Source organism: Colobus angolensis, unplaced genomic scaffold (assembly GCF_000951035.1).
Source record: "Colobus angolensis palliatus isolate OR3802 unplaced genomic scaffold, Cang.pa_1.0 Scaffold118, whole genome shotgun sequence".
NCBI lineage: Eukaryota > Metazoa > Chordata > Mammalia > Primates > Cercopithecidae > Colobus > Colobus angolensis.
The window spans coordinates 6,031,407-6,046,586 of NW_012112919.1; the positions used below are offsets into that span (position 1 = coordinate 6,031,407).

Sequence of the window (15,180 nt, forward strand, 5' to 3'; positions counted from 1 at the left end):
TCTGGGTGCTTTCAGAGGGCCAGTGCTTTGCACAGGTTTCTTAGTTGTAGCTAGTTTCCCACATTGGCTTTCACAGATGCTGTGTGATTAATCGATGGCATTAGAATTCAAAATTGTTTTTGCCTTTTGGGATAAGGAGAGGTACTGTTTTTTGACCTGGGTAGTGGTACATGTGCACATTTGCTTTGTGAGAATTCATTGAGCCATACACTAATAGTATGTATTTTTCTGTATATATGTTAGACTTCAATTTTTTAAGTGTTTAAAAACTGATCTATAGTGTTGTTAGAAGTTAGGATAATGATTACCTTTGGGAAGAAGGAAGGGGAAATCATTGAGGCAGAGAAAGGCATAAAAGAAATGTCTCTGGTATATCAGCACAGTTCTCTTCTCAACCACAGGTATTGATTTGTGATCATTTGTAGAGCTGTATATTCGGTTTTTGCACTTTTCTGTGTGGGTCATGGTAAAAATATATTTAAAAACAAGAAATAAGGAAAACATATTTGTACTCCTATTGGAATGAGGATTCAAAATGTGTATGTATATATATATCCTAAGCAAGAGTCTACTGTATTTACATTTCTTGATATTGATTTTGCTTTAAAATAGCATAAGATGATATTTTGTTGCTGTTTAATTAAGGGTGCAGTCAATTTCACTGGGGCAAGGACAGGGACCTATTGCTGAAAAAATGATCAAGGATGCAATGAAATCAGGAAACTGGGTATTTTTGCAAAACTGCCATCTTGCTGCTTCTTGGATGTTGGCAATGGAAGAGCTCATTAGAACCTTCACAGATCCAGGTATGTTGAGCACATGTTGAGCACATAGCCCCTGCATAATAATAACATTTTGATGTGACCTTTTCTTGTTGAATTCACTCCTTATAGTAATTCATTATTGTAGGCACTATGTTTCCCTATATTAAAGAGGAGAAATTTGAGACCTAGAGAGATTTAGCTAATTTACACAACCAGGGTTTGACAAAAGGCCTTCAGAACTACAAGTTGAGGCTAGGATCCACTGGATCATTTCTGTTTCTTATTGCCTTCTATGAGAGGTCATTTGAATTTGAAATATATTACTTATAGGCATATTAAAAAGAAAAATATACTTAGGATAAGCAAAAGAAATTAAATCTTTCCCTATATAATGAGAAATGTCAAGGAACAGAGTTCAAATTACCACCAATTCCCTTAGAGTAGTTTTTTACCACCTTTTATCCTCTGTAACCCACATGACAACTAACCTTTACCTGTGCCTCAGAGCCACACCCACCCCATGGGCATGCCCAGCATTACTCATAGTTGCTGGCACTAGCTATTATCTCACCACTTTTTTGCCCACTCAAGAAAGTGTAATGGGCTGCAAAGAGAGGAAGTGGAATTAGAATCTACTCATTTTAAAGTGTTAGTATAAAAATAACCAAAATCTCAGGAACTATTTTATTGGTAACAAATTGTGTGGGTCCCATTCTACCACTCTGCTGTGAAGGCCTGGGGTAGAACTTCCAGGCAAGCATATCCAGAGAGAGCCCTTTCTCTGAGGCCTTTCTTTGTGCCCTCACTACAGAAAGCTTTCTGGAAAGGTAAGAACTATGTAGATGATCTTGCAAATCACTTTATTTAGTGCTACTTATTAAGGTGAAGAGCTGCTCCTTTCCAGAGTCCCCAGTCTGCACTGTTCACTGAGCCAGCTCAGGGTTTAGCAGCCTTCCCCTAAAGGCCCTTCACTTCCTGGCCCCCTGCCCTCACCCCCAAGCCTTCTACAGGTTGCTTCTGATAAAGGTAAGGACTCATTTTTATCCACCATTCATAATCTCCACTATTTCCATTCCTTTGCAGTCAAATAAGTGATGGCCTGCTTCCTGCTGGGCCTGTGGCTTATTTCTATTTAAATAATTAAAGAGAAATGACAAGGAGGTCTTCAGTACTGGTCAGAGGTCCCCAATGATTAGGAATATAATTAAGAAACAAATGTTAGAGAGGCATCAAAAAAGCAATTTGCTGTGGTGGTACTACATGAGCCTCCAGAATATGGAGATGCCGTTCAGCTTCACTATAACTAGGACAAGAGCATTTGCCAGTTCTTCAAGGAGACTGGATGGGCTAATGAAGCCAGCTGAAGTTGTTTGTGTATTTTAAGTGCTTACTAAATTTAAGTGGATAGAAAAGTCCTATTCTGGCCCTTGCTATAATCATTTATAACCTAACCATTTAAGTTCTGATGTTGGCCATTTTCATGCCCCTTGTGTTAAATTAAATGGTCAAAAAATCCTCATGAGAAGAAATACATGGGCAATAACTGCCCACTTTTTCAACTGAAAATGTTTCCCATTCCAAAGATAAGACCCTTAATAGTTCAGTAACTATTAAAAATTAACATGTTCCTAATGTATTTACCCAAATGTGCCTACTTCTTGACTGCCAAACCTTCCTAACGTGAAGTTTCTAAAACAACGCATCTTACTCCCATTTTAAAACAGTTTATAATATACTTGTAATAGATTAACTAGGTCTTTAAACAAAGCTTTATAGGATTTTTTCCTTCTATAGAATAATTGTTTCTTATGGAAAAGTGCTACTACCAACTAAACATTTTCCTTTTTTGTTATTTTATCTTTGTTTTAAACAGATAGTGCTATTAAGGACACTTTTCGACTTTTTTTAAGCTCCATGCCTAGTAATACATTTCCTGTTACAGTTCTTCAAAATTCTGTCAAGGTAATGTATGCATATGGTTGGAACAATGTGAAATGGTTGGTTTCAGAATATTCATCTAGTGCCTCCAAGGATATCAGAGCCTGCACAGAAGCATGTGGGGGTCTGCGTGGCCAGGATGGGGAGATGAAGTCAGTATCTTTTCATCTTTAACAAGTAGGGAAATGATTGCCCAACCCCATCCTTGCATATTCTAGTCCTATTGGTATTCAGCTCTTCCAGCTCTCACCCTCACAAGAAAATGTTAAGGGTACAGAGTGATGAGAAGAGAACCCCTTCCAGAGTTAAGGGAATGTTTCAGTATTTAAGAAACAGGAAAGCCTACAAGCCATACTAGTATGGTTGTTGGATTTTAATGCTGGAAGTTTATGATCTATGGCAAGCCTCTGCATATGAGGAACAAGAGGTGCTTCTTCCCTCCCTGTCCCATGTCATGGGACATCGGGGACAAACTATGGGACAATGCCATATGTCAGGATGATGCAAAATTCAATGAGGAAACCTTGAGCTTGCTTTCTGGCCTGTGTTTAGAAAAAATGGACGCTAAGTGGAAGTGTCTGAGGTTCTTGTTGAACATGTGGTTCAACCACTGGAGGTCTGAGAACCCTGCCATTCCATGTTCTCCGTGGACTGTGCCTGAGCAAGATACAAAGCAGGCTCAAACATGCCAGGAATGGTCCCTACCTCCCCATGAACATCAGCTATCTACATCATCTCAATGGCTTTCAGTCTATGTGTGTTATTCAGAAATAACGCAAATCTATAAAATCACTCTCTCTGCCATGTATATTTCATCTAAATCCAGGTGACCAATGAGCCTCCAAAAGGTTTACGTGCAAATATCAGACGAGCATTTACTGAAATGACACCTTCGTTTTTTGAAGAAAATATACTTGGAAAAAAATGGAGGCAAATAATATTTGGCATTTGTTTCTTCCATGCGATTATTCAGGTACACTTATCAACTCTGCTTTTTAATAGCGACAAGGAAGTGTATTGTAAAATAAATAGCAATAATTAAGTGAAAGCTTGTAAATGTCATTGTGAAATGCTGAAGACTCCATTCTGTGTGTGAACCCAAGTTGTTTTCATTCAACTTTCAATCTCTATACTCCCCTTGCCTCCATGTTTCACAGATTCAGCTCTCACCTCTCGTCTGATCTGCCTACAAAATATCATCAGTTGGATGAATGCAGTAGGTTCAATTCAGTTCAATAAGCACAAAATAGATTTCCTCGTAGGTGGCATATTTATTATATTAGTTTTCCGGTTTTCAAATGTGTGTGATCTACAGAAAATAAATAAATAAATAATCAGACTGGGCACAGTGGCTCATCCTTATAATCCCAACATTTTGGGAGGCCAACGTGCGCAGATCACTTGAGCCTGGGAGTTCAAGACCAGTCTGGGCAACACAGCGAAAGCCCATCTCTACAAAAAACATTTTTTTAAATAGCCAGGCATGGTGGCACATACCTGTAGTCCCAGCTACTTGGATGCTGAGGTGAGAAGATTGCTTGAGCCTGGTAGGTCAAGGGTGAATGAGCAATGATCGCGCCACTGCACTCCCGCCTGGGTGACAGAGAAAGGCTCTGTCTCAAAAAAAAAAAAGAAAGAAAAGAAAATATGCCAGATATAAGATAAATAGGTTAAAAGGTATTAGAGGAGGTCTGACAGGTTGGGATCAGGGGAGGGGTTCTGGGTGTGAGGCCTTTGTTCCGCTAACAAAAGCACCTGAGATGCGGAGGTAGTTTAAGCTTTAGGAAAATTTTGAGATCAAGAGCAGGGAACTTGGAACCAAACCTCTGGAATAATTATCAGTTTCAAATTTAAGAAATTAAGATAGGATAGGGAAATAACAAAGGACGTTGGGGGAGGATTTCATGATGGTATGCCATGAAACAAAAATATGGTTCTTTGTGTGGCATAACTGAAAAATCATGGACAGACTCCTTAAAACAGCAGGGAGTAGTTCTCTCCACCAGATGGATGATTACAGGGTCAATATTTTTATGCCAAAAGACTACAGGTGAAATTTTTTTTTCCTACTCTGATGAAAAAATGCTTTATTTTACCCTGAAGGAAAAATGTTCTTTTGACAGGTCTATCAAATTTCTAGTAATAGCAAATTTGTTTTTTGAAATATGGGGAGGAGCCAGTATTGAAGGAAGAGGTGCTTCCTCTGTTTGGTAAAAGCCTAGCTGAAGTTGAGCCACATGATTTTACTGATTTTGCAGTGTGGTGATGCCCAATTTCAATGGAAACTTCTTTTTAGTTTTCAATATATTACACAGAATTTATTTTATCAAATTTTGTTTCAGACCATTTTCATTTTTCATTCTAGGAGAGAAAGAAGTTTGGCCCCCTTGGTTGGAATATCTGCTATGAATTTAATGACAGTGACAGGGAATGTGCTTTACTGAACCTCAACCTCTATTGTAAAGAAGGAAAGATTCCCTGGGATGCACTGATTTATATTACTGGTGAGTACGTCCTTGTGGCCAGGCCTTCCATCTATGTACCACAAAGTTTTTGGTTTACTCCCACCTGGCCCTTACAAAGATGGTGTCCTCCCCCTGTGTTTAATAGTGGTGGTGATGATTTTTGATGTTCCTTGTGTGAAGACAAGATTGTGAGAAGAACACATCAGGACATCATGAGAATATTCACATATAGAGAATGGGACAGCTGCTTTCTCAAATAATAATAATAGGAAAAACAGTGCTTGCTACATGCCAAGAACCCTTTTAAGCACTTCCCAAGAATTAGCAGATTTAATCCTCATAACAACCTTACAATGTGAGGACTATTATTATCACCGTTCTACACATAAGAAAACTGAGGCACACCATTTACAAAGTGCTGGGGCCGAGATTTGAACCCAGACAGTGTAACCTCCAGAATCCACGATCTTAAATTCAAAAGAACCTAAACATTATTTGACTAGTAGAGACCTCTTAATTCAGATATACCTGTGAAAAAGAAAAAATCTTTCAGGAATTAAATTTTTGGTAAATATTAACTGTGACTACATAAGGATCTTGTTGCCAAAATTAGAACCAATTTGGACCATGTGGGCTCAAGTAGTAAGGGAGAGGATATTTGCACTGGGAAGTGGGAGAAGGAGGAGCTCTGAAAAGGGACAGAAAGGACATGGATGATTTTCATTGGCAAGTAAGGGAAATGCAAAACAGCAGAAGGGTATCAGGTGATCTATAGACTAAAAGGCAAAATGAAACCTTAAAACATATTTGAGATGAAGGCAGCAAGATAACAGTAAAAATAGTTTAGGACCAGTCCCCAGAGTGAACCAACAGGGAAAGCCCTGTAATTTGGGAGGCTACTTTGTACTCCTGCCCCAAGCCATCCCAGTGGGGCCAAAATTGTTTAGCAAAGTGGAGATGTAGGCAAAATTGTTCTCTGGTATCCTCTGCTTACCCTGAATTTTCCTATCTCTCATTTTCCTTTTCCTTCTCCCTCTCCTAGAATCCTTGATGTTTCAGGTTACCTCAGTCTCTACTGCTGTGGAAGTAATTGTGGAGGTAAAAAGTAATTTGCCAGACTGATCTATAGATTTAATGCAATCCCTATGTAACTGTAGACTGTTACACCCAGATCAACTGGCATGTTGCAGGAATTGATAAGCTGATTATAAAATTCATATGAAAATGTGAAGGGCCTCATATGGCAAGAACAGTCGTGGAAAGAAGAATAAAGTCAAAAGAGTAACATTTCCCAATTTCAAAACTTACAAAGTTACAACAAGTCATTGTGGCACTGGCATAAGAATAGACATAGATTTTGACTTAGCAGTGGTGACCATAGTTCTAACACATTTTTTGTTTCTGGCATGAAGGGAGCAGAGCCTTTATCAGGTCGATTTCTTTTTATGTGGCACCCATCCACTGTTCCCTCCAGCACGTAGTCTTGGTCCAAAGAGTCTCAGAGCTGTAAAAAAGTTGTTCTGAAGAAAACAGGACATCTCAGCAACAAATATCCCAAAGTATTGCTGTAAATGAGACTGATTTTATGGGAAAATTAAGAAAGGTGTTCCAGTTCTTACAAATTTGGATCTTCAATCTGTGTTGGAAATTCTGTTTCTGGATCTAGTTTGAGGCACTAAGAAGGATAAGACATCAATTTGCAATGAGCCCTTGCCAGGGTAACATCAATTCTGCTAAAATTGAAGCAGAACAAGCACCAAATTTATGGTGAAGCTTGTATGGAAGAATGGTGAAATATTGATACTTTACAAAAAGTTTATAGGGACAATGCCTCAAACAAATCAGTAGCAGTTTGTAAATGGATAACTAGTTTTAAGAAGGGCCAAGACAGTGTTGAAGATGAAGCCCACAGCAGTAGGCCATCCACATCAATTTGCAAAGAAAAAAATTAATCTTGTTCATGCCCTCACTGAAGAGCACCAACAATTAACAGCAGAAACAACAGCCACCATAGACATCTCAATAGGTTCATTTTACACAATTTTGACTGAAAATTAAAGTTGAGCAAACTTTCCACTCAATAGGTGCCAAAACTTTTACATCCAGATCAGAGGCAGACAAGAGCAAAGCTTTCAGTGGAAATTTAAACAAGTGCAGTCAAGATCCTGAAGCATTTCTTTAAAGAATTATAACAGGAGATGGAACATGGCTTTACCAGTACAATCCTGAAAACAAAGCACGATCAAAGCAGTAACTACCAAGGGATGGAAGTGGTCCAGTCAAAGCAAAAGCAGGCTAGTCAAGAACAAAGCTCATGGCAACAGTTTTTTTGGAATGCTGAAGGCATTTTGCTTCTTGACTTTCTGGAGGGCCAGAGAATGATAACATCTGCTTATTACGATAGTATTTTTAAAAAGTTAGTCAAAGCTTTAGCAGAAAAAATGCCTAAGAACACTTCACCAGAAAGTCCATCTTCACTTCAACAATGCTATTCAGGCCTGTCATCAAACTGGAGCACTTTTGCAAGAGTTTTTATGGGAAATCATTAGGTATTCACTTTACAAACCTGATTTGGCTCCCTCTGACTTCTGTGTTTCCTAATATTAAAATTTTGTTAAAGGGCACCCATTTTTCTTCTGTTAATATAAAAAAAGACTGCATTGACATGGTTAAACTCCCAGGACCATCAGTTCTTTAGTGATGGACTGAATGGCTGGTATCATTGCTTACAAAAATGTCTTGAATTGATGGACCTTGTGTTGAGAAATAACATTTATATTTTAAAAAAAAAAGAATGGGCTTGTAAATCAGTGGAACAGAATTGAGAATCCAAAAATGACCTTTATATTTATGACCACTGATTTTCAACAATGGTGCCAAGACAATTCAATGGGGGAAGGATAGTCTTTTCAACACATAATGCTAGGGCAATTGGGTGTCCATCCACAAAAGGATAAATTTGAACCCTTATACCATATACAAAAATTAATTCAAAATTGGTGACAGACCTACAATTAACAGAAAAAAGTAAATCTCTTAGAAGAAACTTTGGAGAAAATTGTGACTTGGGGTTAGTCACTGACTTCCGAGATATGACACAAAAAAGAAAAAATAAATTGGACTTCATCAACATCTAAAACTTTTACTCTTAGGCCAGGTGCTGTGGCTCAAGCCTGTAATCCCAGCACTTTGGGAGGCTGAGGCGGGTGGATCACAAGGTCAGGAGATCAAGACCATCCTGGCTAACACAGTGAAACCCCGTCTCTACTAAAAATACAAAAAATTAGCTGGGCGTGGTGGCGGGCACCTGTAGTCCCAGCTACTCGGGAGGCCGAGGCAGGAGAATCGCTTGAATCCGGGAAGCAGAGGGTGCAGTGAGCCAAGATTGTGTCACTGCACTCCAACCTACGCAACAGAGTAAGACTCCATCCCAGAAAAAAAAAAATTATTAAAACTTTTACTCTTCAACACATACCATCAAGAAAGTGAAAAGGCAAGATGCAGACTGAGAGAAAATATTTGCAAATCATATATCTGATAAGGGCTTGTATCCAAAGTATATAAAGACCTCTTACAACTCAACAATAATAAGAAAAATAACTCAATATTAAAATGATTGAAGATTTGATTTGAATTGACATTTCACCAAAGAAAACACACAAATGCCCAGTAAGCACATGAGAAGATGCTCAATTTGTCATGAGGAAAGTGAAAGTTAAATCTCTAATGAAATGCCACTTCACACCTACTAGGATGACCATAATTTTAAAAGACAATAACAAATGCTGGTAAGCATACGAGAAAATTGGAACCCTCATACTGCTGGTGGCAATGTAAAATTGTCCTGCTGCTTTGAAAAAATGTTTAAACAAAGTTGCCATGTGACTTAGCAATTCTACTCCTAGATATGTACTTAGGAAAAATTAAAACGTATGTCCTCACGAAAACTTGTACACAAGGCCAAGCTCAGTGGCTCATGCCTGTAATCCCAGCACTTTGGGAGGCCCAAGTGGGTGGATCACAAGATCAGGAGTTCGAGACTAGCCTGGCCAACATGGAGAAACCCCACCTCTACTAAAAATACAAAAATTAGTTGGGTGTGGTAGTGCACACCTGTAATCCCAGCTGTTCAGGAGGCTGGAACAGGAGATTCACTTGGAAACCAGAAGGTGGATGTTGCAGTGAGCCGAGATAGGGCCACTACATTCCAGCCTGGGTGAAAGAGTGAAACTCCATCTCAAAAAACAACAACAACAAAAAAAAAACCCACACAAAAACAAAACTTGTACACAAATGTTCACAACAGCATTGTTCATAGTGGCCAAAAATGTCCAATAACTGGTGAATGGCTAAGTAAAATATGGCATATCCATAAACAGAATATTATTCCACCATAAAAGGAATAAAGTACTGATACATACAACAACATAAATAAATCTCAAAAACATTATGCTAAGTAAAAGAAGTCAGACACAAAAGCCCACAAGTACAATTCTATGTATATGAAATTTCCAGACGAGTCAAGTCTATAGAGATGGAAAGTAGTTCAGTGGTTTCATGGGACAGGGAGTAGACATGGGGACTGACTGCAAATGGATGCAAGATTTCTTTTGGGGGGAAATGGAAATGTTCTAAAGTTAGATTGCAGTGATGGGTAGACAACTCTGTAAATTTACCAAAAATTAATGAATTTATATATATATATGTAATTATATATAATAGATATATTTTCAATATATATTCTTTTATATATGTTTTTGTGAATTTTGTGGTTTTTTAAATTATATCTCATTGAAACTGGTTTTCTAAAAAAGATAGGAGTAAAAAGACAATGCTTTATCCAGGTGGCGATACTTGCTAATGGTGAGTTTTTTAGGCATTAGTTTATGGATTAATTGATAAAATATTGATTAGTACTATTATGATAGATTCTGGATGTCTGCCTACCAAAAGCTGATGGAGATAATGAATCATTCACAGTAGCCGAAATATAGAAACAACCCAAATATCCATCAACATATAAATGGATACAGAAAATATAGTATATACATACAATGGAATACTATTTATCTTTAAAAAAGAAAGAAATCCTACCATTTGTGACAACATGGATGGACCTGACTGACATTACACTAAATGAAATAAGTTAGTCACAGAAGGACAAATATTGCATGATTCCTTTTATATGAGGCCTCTATAATAGTCAAAAGTCTAGAAGTAGACAAGAGGATGGTGGCTATTACAGGATAGAGGGAGGAGGAAAATGGGGAGTTGTTGTTCAGTAAGTATAAAATTATAGTTATACAAGATGAGTAAGTTACAGAGATCTGTTGTACAATATAGCACTTACAGTTAATCATAAGGTATTTTGTACTTTAAATTAATTTGTCAAGAGAGTAGATTTCATGTTAAGTATTCTAACCACAATAAAAAAAGTGGGTGGCATGAAGAAATTGTCAGAGGTCATGGATATGTTTACCATACGGATTGTGGAGATAGCAACATAAGTAAATACATATGTCAAAACTCACCAGTTTTGTGTCCCATTTTTTGGATACCAACTAAACCTCAATAAAGGTGCAGGGGTGAGGGGAGGCCAACAGTGTGTGGGACATGGCACTGCTAGAGAAACAGTTATTAGCTCCAGAAGAGGAAATGTGTACGGAGGGCAGTTGTGTCTTCAAGAACACTAAAAAAGGTAAGCCGGGGGCATATCCTGAAAGGCTATGCTAATAAATTTTGCTCTAACTTATAAACATTGGTTAGCAATTATGGTCTTTTAGGTTAGGAAGAGGTGCAACAATTCACAAAGCTATAATAAAAGCAAAATGAGGGATTGAACATGGAGACATAGCAATACCAGTGGGGAAACTAGACAGGAGAGAATAAACAGAGAAATATTTAGGAGGCTTTAAATACTGGAAGGTATTTGGGATTGGAGGAGGACCTTCAGATTTTATAGTGTACGTTACAGCAATACACACATCCAGGAGTGGTATTGGGGGTGGATCTGAGCTCAAAGTTGGCAAAGACAAAGTCAAACCTCAGGCCTCTCCAGTTTTTATTGGATCATCCCCAAGTCAGCCCACAGAGATAGGAAAGGAAGAGAAAGGGGAAGCCACTATGTTGGGTTCTGCAGTGGGACCCACAGGAACCATGATGCTGGGGCCAGACCAAGCGGTGGCATGGATGGTGGACCCCACCACACACACATGCATGCACACACGTACACACACACACGGTCCCTCTTCTAAGAAGACCAAAGCCAGAAGACTCCTTCTTGAAAGTGAGCTGTGAGTCGTCTACCCTGAGTCAAAATGACAGAGTTCCTTGTTTACTCAGTTTGACCCAAGAAAAAGGATAGAGTCAAATCTGGATGGAGAAGCACAAAATCTGTTGATTTGTAAGGAAAACACTTCTGTGCTTCTTGTCAAAATGCAGATATTTTAATTAGAAACTTATTTTAGAATAATATATGTTAGGACACCCTTCTTCCCCTGACATCATCATGCAGTTGGAGAAACTAGAGCTTTATGTTCCAGCGCCAAGGACCCAAGAGGAGTTTCAAGTCAGGCCATATTAGATGGACCCACAACAGAGATTTAACCCAACTTTATGTTCCAAGATTTCCCAGAGGGTCACTAAAGAATACTCCTAGAAAGATACAGAACATCTCCTTTTTACTTCTTGGAATTGCCGACACAGGGATTCAGCAATTTAACCATCAGCCCTGGTACCTACTTCCCCTCCCCTCTCCCTGAGTGTCTTATCCAACAAGACTGACGAGTGACTCCAACAGGATAGGGAAGACGGGCATCTCTACAGGATGTGCAGATAAAGACATTCCTGTCTTGGAAGAAATAAATTACTGAGATTCCAAAGACTAAAATAACTTTCTCTCAACCAACCATGTCAGCTTGAAAGAGAAAGAAAAAACAATTTTTTCTTCCTGACATGATGGAAGAAATAGAGATGAGAATGGATCAACAGTTGAAGGATTCAGAAGTTGACAATGTTGGTATCACAGGTGAAATCCTTCCAGGAACACTACAGTGGTGAATGGTGAATTGTAGCAATCGATCTGGAATTTTGAAGAAATTATATCAGCAATAGATTCCAGTGTGCTTCCTTGCTACACATAGTTTGGGGATGACACACGGAAAGTAGCTTCTCTGTGGAAAGAGAGATGGGATACTAATCAGTTATAATTCCTTATCATTACTGTGAAGTGAGTTGTCCCTTTTGCTTTGAATCTATCTTTCCTCATTACCCTGATAGCAATAATTAATAAGGAATGTACAGAGGTTGAATGCCTTGCTACAAATACTTGATTCTGCTTTACTCATTGGCTTCGGAAGAAGCACTGTTTGATGGAAAATGTGTATGCTTTAGAATACTGCAATCAATGATAAGACTCAAAATCACTATTTCAAAGCAAAAGAACAAAAACAAAAAAGAAATATGTAGATAGAGTTCAGTGGCTTTAGTTTCTGAACACTAAAACAGCAAAATAATGAGAGTAGAGTACATATAGTAGATTTTTTCTACTTTTCAAAAACTGACTTCTATTATCTTTGAGGGGGGTGGTGGAAGGAAATTCTGTTGTGTGCTTTCCATTTTCAGTACCAAACAAATGTGTACATAAATAAACGTTAAAATTTTAAAATTAGGTATACCTATCAATTTTTTAAAAACAGCGATAATTTCAAAATACAAATTTATTTTCAGGTGAAATTACCTATGGTGGTAGAGTCACAGACAGCTGGGATCAAAGATGCCTTCGTACTATCTTGAAAAGATTTTTTTCTCCTGAAACATTAGAAGAAGATTATAAATACTCTGAATCAGGTAAATGACTTTTTAATATTACAGGAAAGGCCTTTCCCAAGAAGTCATTGACAGCATCTCTCAGTTTCCCATCCAGCGGCTGTCTGTGTCGGGTCTCCACAACCCTCTTATAGCCACACCCTATCCCCATGCTTGGCCACTTTCAGAGCTGGTTTGATAGTAGGATCACAGAGCTACATAGTGCTTGGTAACTACTTTGAGTTGCTTCGATTTTAAAGTTTATTGCACTGTGTCTAAATTTGTTTTCACTCTTATGTTCTAGTGTATTTTGAATGTAATCAAATAAAACACCCAGACATAGTGGCACATGTCTGTGGTCCCGGATACTCAGGAGGCTGAGGTAGGAGAATCACTTGAGCTCAGGAGTTCAAATCCAGCCTGGGCAACATAACAAGACCCAGTCTCTAAATCATAGTAAATATTATTACTACTACTAAGTAACAGTTTTTTAAATAAAGAAATGAAAATGTCTATTACAGCAAGTTGAGTAAAAACCAGATCTGTGAGTTGGAGATAGCTCATTACGAGTCAGACAGCAAACAGATTAATTGTCCTGAGTGCTGATCCCCTTGGAAGGAGCAACTTGATTAGTACAAGCTCATAAAAGCTCCTACCATTGAGCATCAGTCAGAGCCGATAAGATTCAACTGTATGTCCTGCAATCATATAGATAGTTGAGTAACCCTAGATTTCAGTGTAGCTTTTAGTTTGGGGAATTAGAGAAGGCTGTTGTTTATCAAGTAAGTATGAAAGCAATCTCTAACACAAGCATAAATTTAAGCCCTTAATGAGTTACACCTTTCAGCATAGATTTGGAGCCCTTCATGAGTTATACTTTTCAGCAGCATATCCCTGGATTCTCCACGTCTTTAAATGCTCTGGAGAAGGCATTTGAAAGGTTAGGACAGTAATCAGATTCTCAAGGCCTGAAGAAAAGGTAACAAAACTAGACACAGCAACAAAAGCATGAAAGCTTAGGAAAAACAATCCCCCTTGCTACATGAGCCAGCTGATTGCAGCCACCATCTGCACCACACAAAGAAAAATCAAACTTGGCAGTATAAAGCCAGTCTATTTGAGACATATTTGTCTTCTGTGTTTTTAATAACAGGCATCTATTTTGCACCCATGGCTGACAGCCTACAAGAGTTTAAGGACTACATTGAAAATCTGCCTTTGATCGATGACCCAGAAATTTTTGGAATGCATGAAAATGCCAATCTAGTCTTCCAGGTATGTGGCCTTTCATCTTAAAATACATATTTATGTTGTGTATAGAAACGCAAAACATCAATAATCACCCCTACTCACTCTGGAAATTATGATCTTCCTAAATAAACAAATAAAATAATTGTTTGACCTTGACTTCAACATTTGGTTCCAATTTAGTCTGTTACCTCTGGGTCCTTCACAGAATCCTAAGACTGTCACGCATTTTCCCTGTCACTGGCCAAGCCTCTCCATCTCCCGGCCTTCTGCCTAGTCCATCCATAATCTACCTGATCACAATCCAACAATTACATGAGGATTTCAGAAATAATATAACCCTCTCCCTTTGCCCTTCTTCTACCAGGCTGGGCACATTTGTGTCATATTACACAAAGGTTTGTGGATCCATACATGATTCAATGATAAAAATACAGTGACAAATGTCCAAAGCAGATAAATTAAAACACCGTTTATTAAAAGCATGGTCACAGTGTCAGATCATAACCCAGAGAAAACTGAGTTGTTTTACTCCTCTGTAAAGACCTTGTGATGCTGCACCATTACCTAAGGGTAGTCCAAGCTCTTCAGCATGCACTCAAAGCTCTCCTACGCCTGTGCGGAGTCACCAGGCACCAGAACCAACCCCTGGACTTGGACTGGACCTAAAGAAGGAGTCAGTGAAGGAACCCCAGGGCACCACGTTCCTGCCATGGACTTCTGAGATCCTAGACACAGGAGTTCCTGTGACCCCCCACAGACCTTTGGACTGGCAGGCAGAGCAGCCCAAGGAAAAAGCAGAGGCACAGTTTGAACCCACACAGAGCCCAGAAGGCTTTGCTATGCTGTGCAACTGCAGGATAATGCTACCACAGACATTCATCCCCCAAGGCTTTCTATGTTACACTGAGTGGCTGTAGCTCCTACTATCTGCCAGTCCAGGAAATAGCAGAGCCTGA

At 38.7% G+C, this 15,180-nt stretch overlaps 1 protein-coding gene across 1 annotated transcript in view; it reads left to right on the forward strand.

Moving 5' to 3' along the window:
* The window catches only part of DNAH6 (dynein, axonemal, heavy chain 6), a 337,022-nt gene that overhangs the window by 298,273 nt on the left and 23,569 nt on the right, over window positions 1–15,180 (forward strand). The window contains exons 65-70 of the mRNA XM_011925684.1: window positions 646–806; window positions 2,638–2,726; window positions 3,529–3,675; window positions 5,068–5,206; window positions 12,896–13,015; window positions 14,127–14,248. Coding sequence (XP_011781074.1) covers window positions 646–806; window positions 2,638–2,726; window positions 3,529–3,675; window positions 5,068–5,206; window positions 12,896–13,015; window positions 14,127–14,248 — 778 coding nt within the window. The remainder of the gene's footprint in view (window positions 1–645; window positions 807–2,637; window positions 2,727–3,528; window positions 3,676–5,067; window positions 5,207–12,895; window positions 13,016–14,126; window positions 14,249–15,180) is intronic.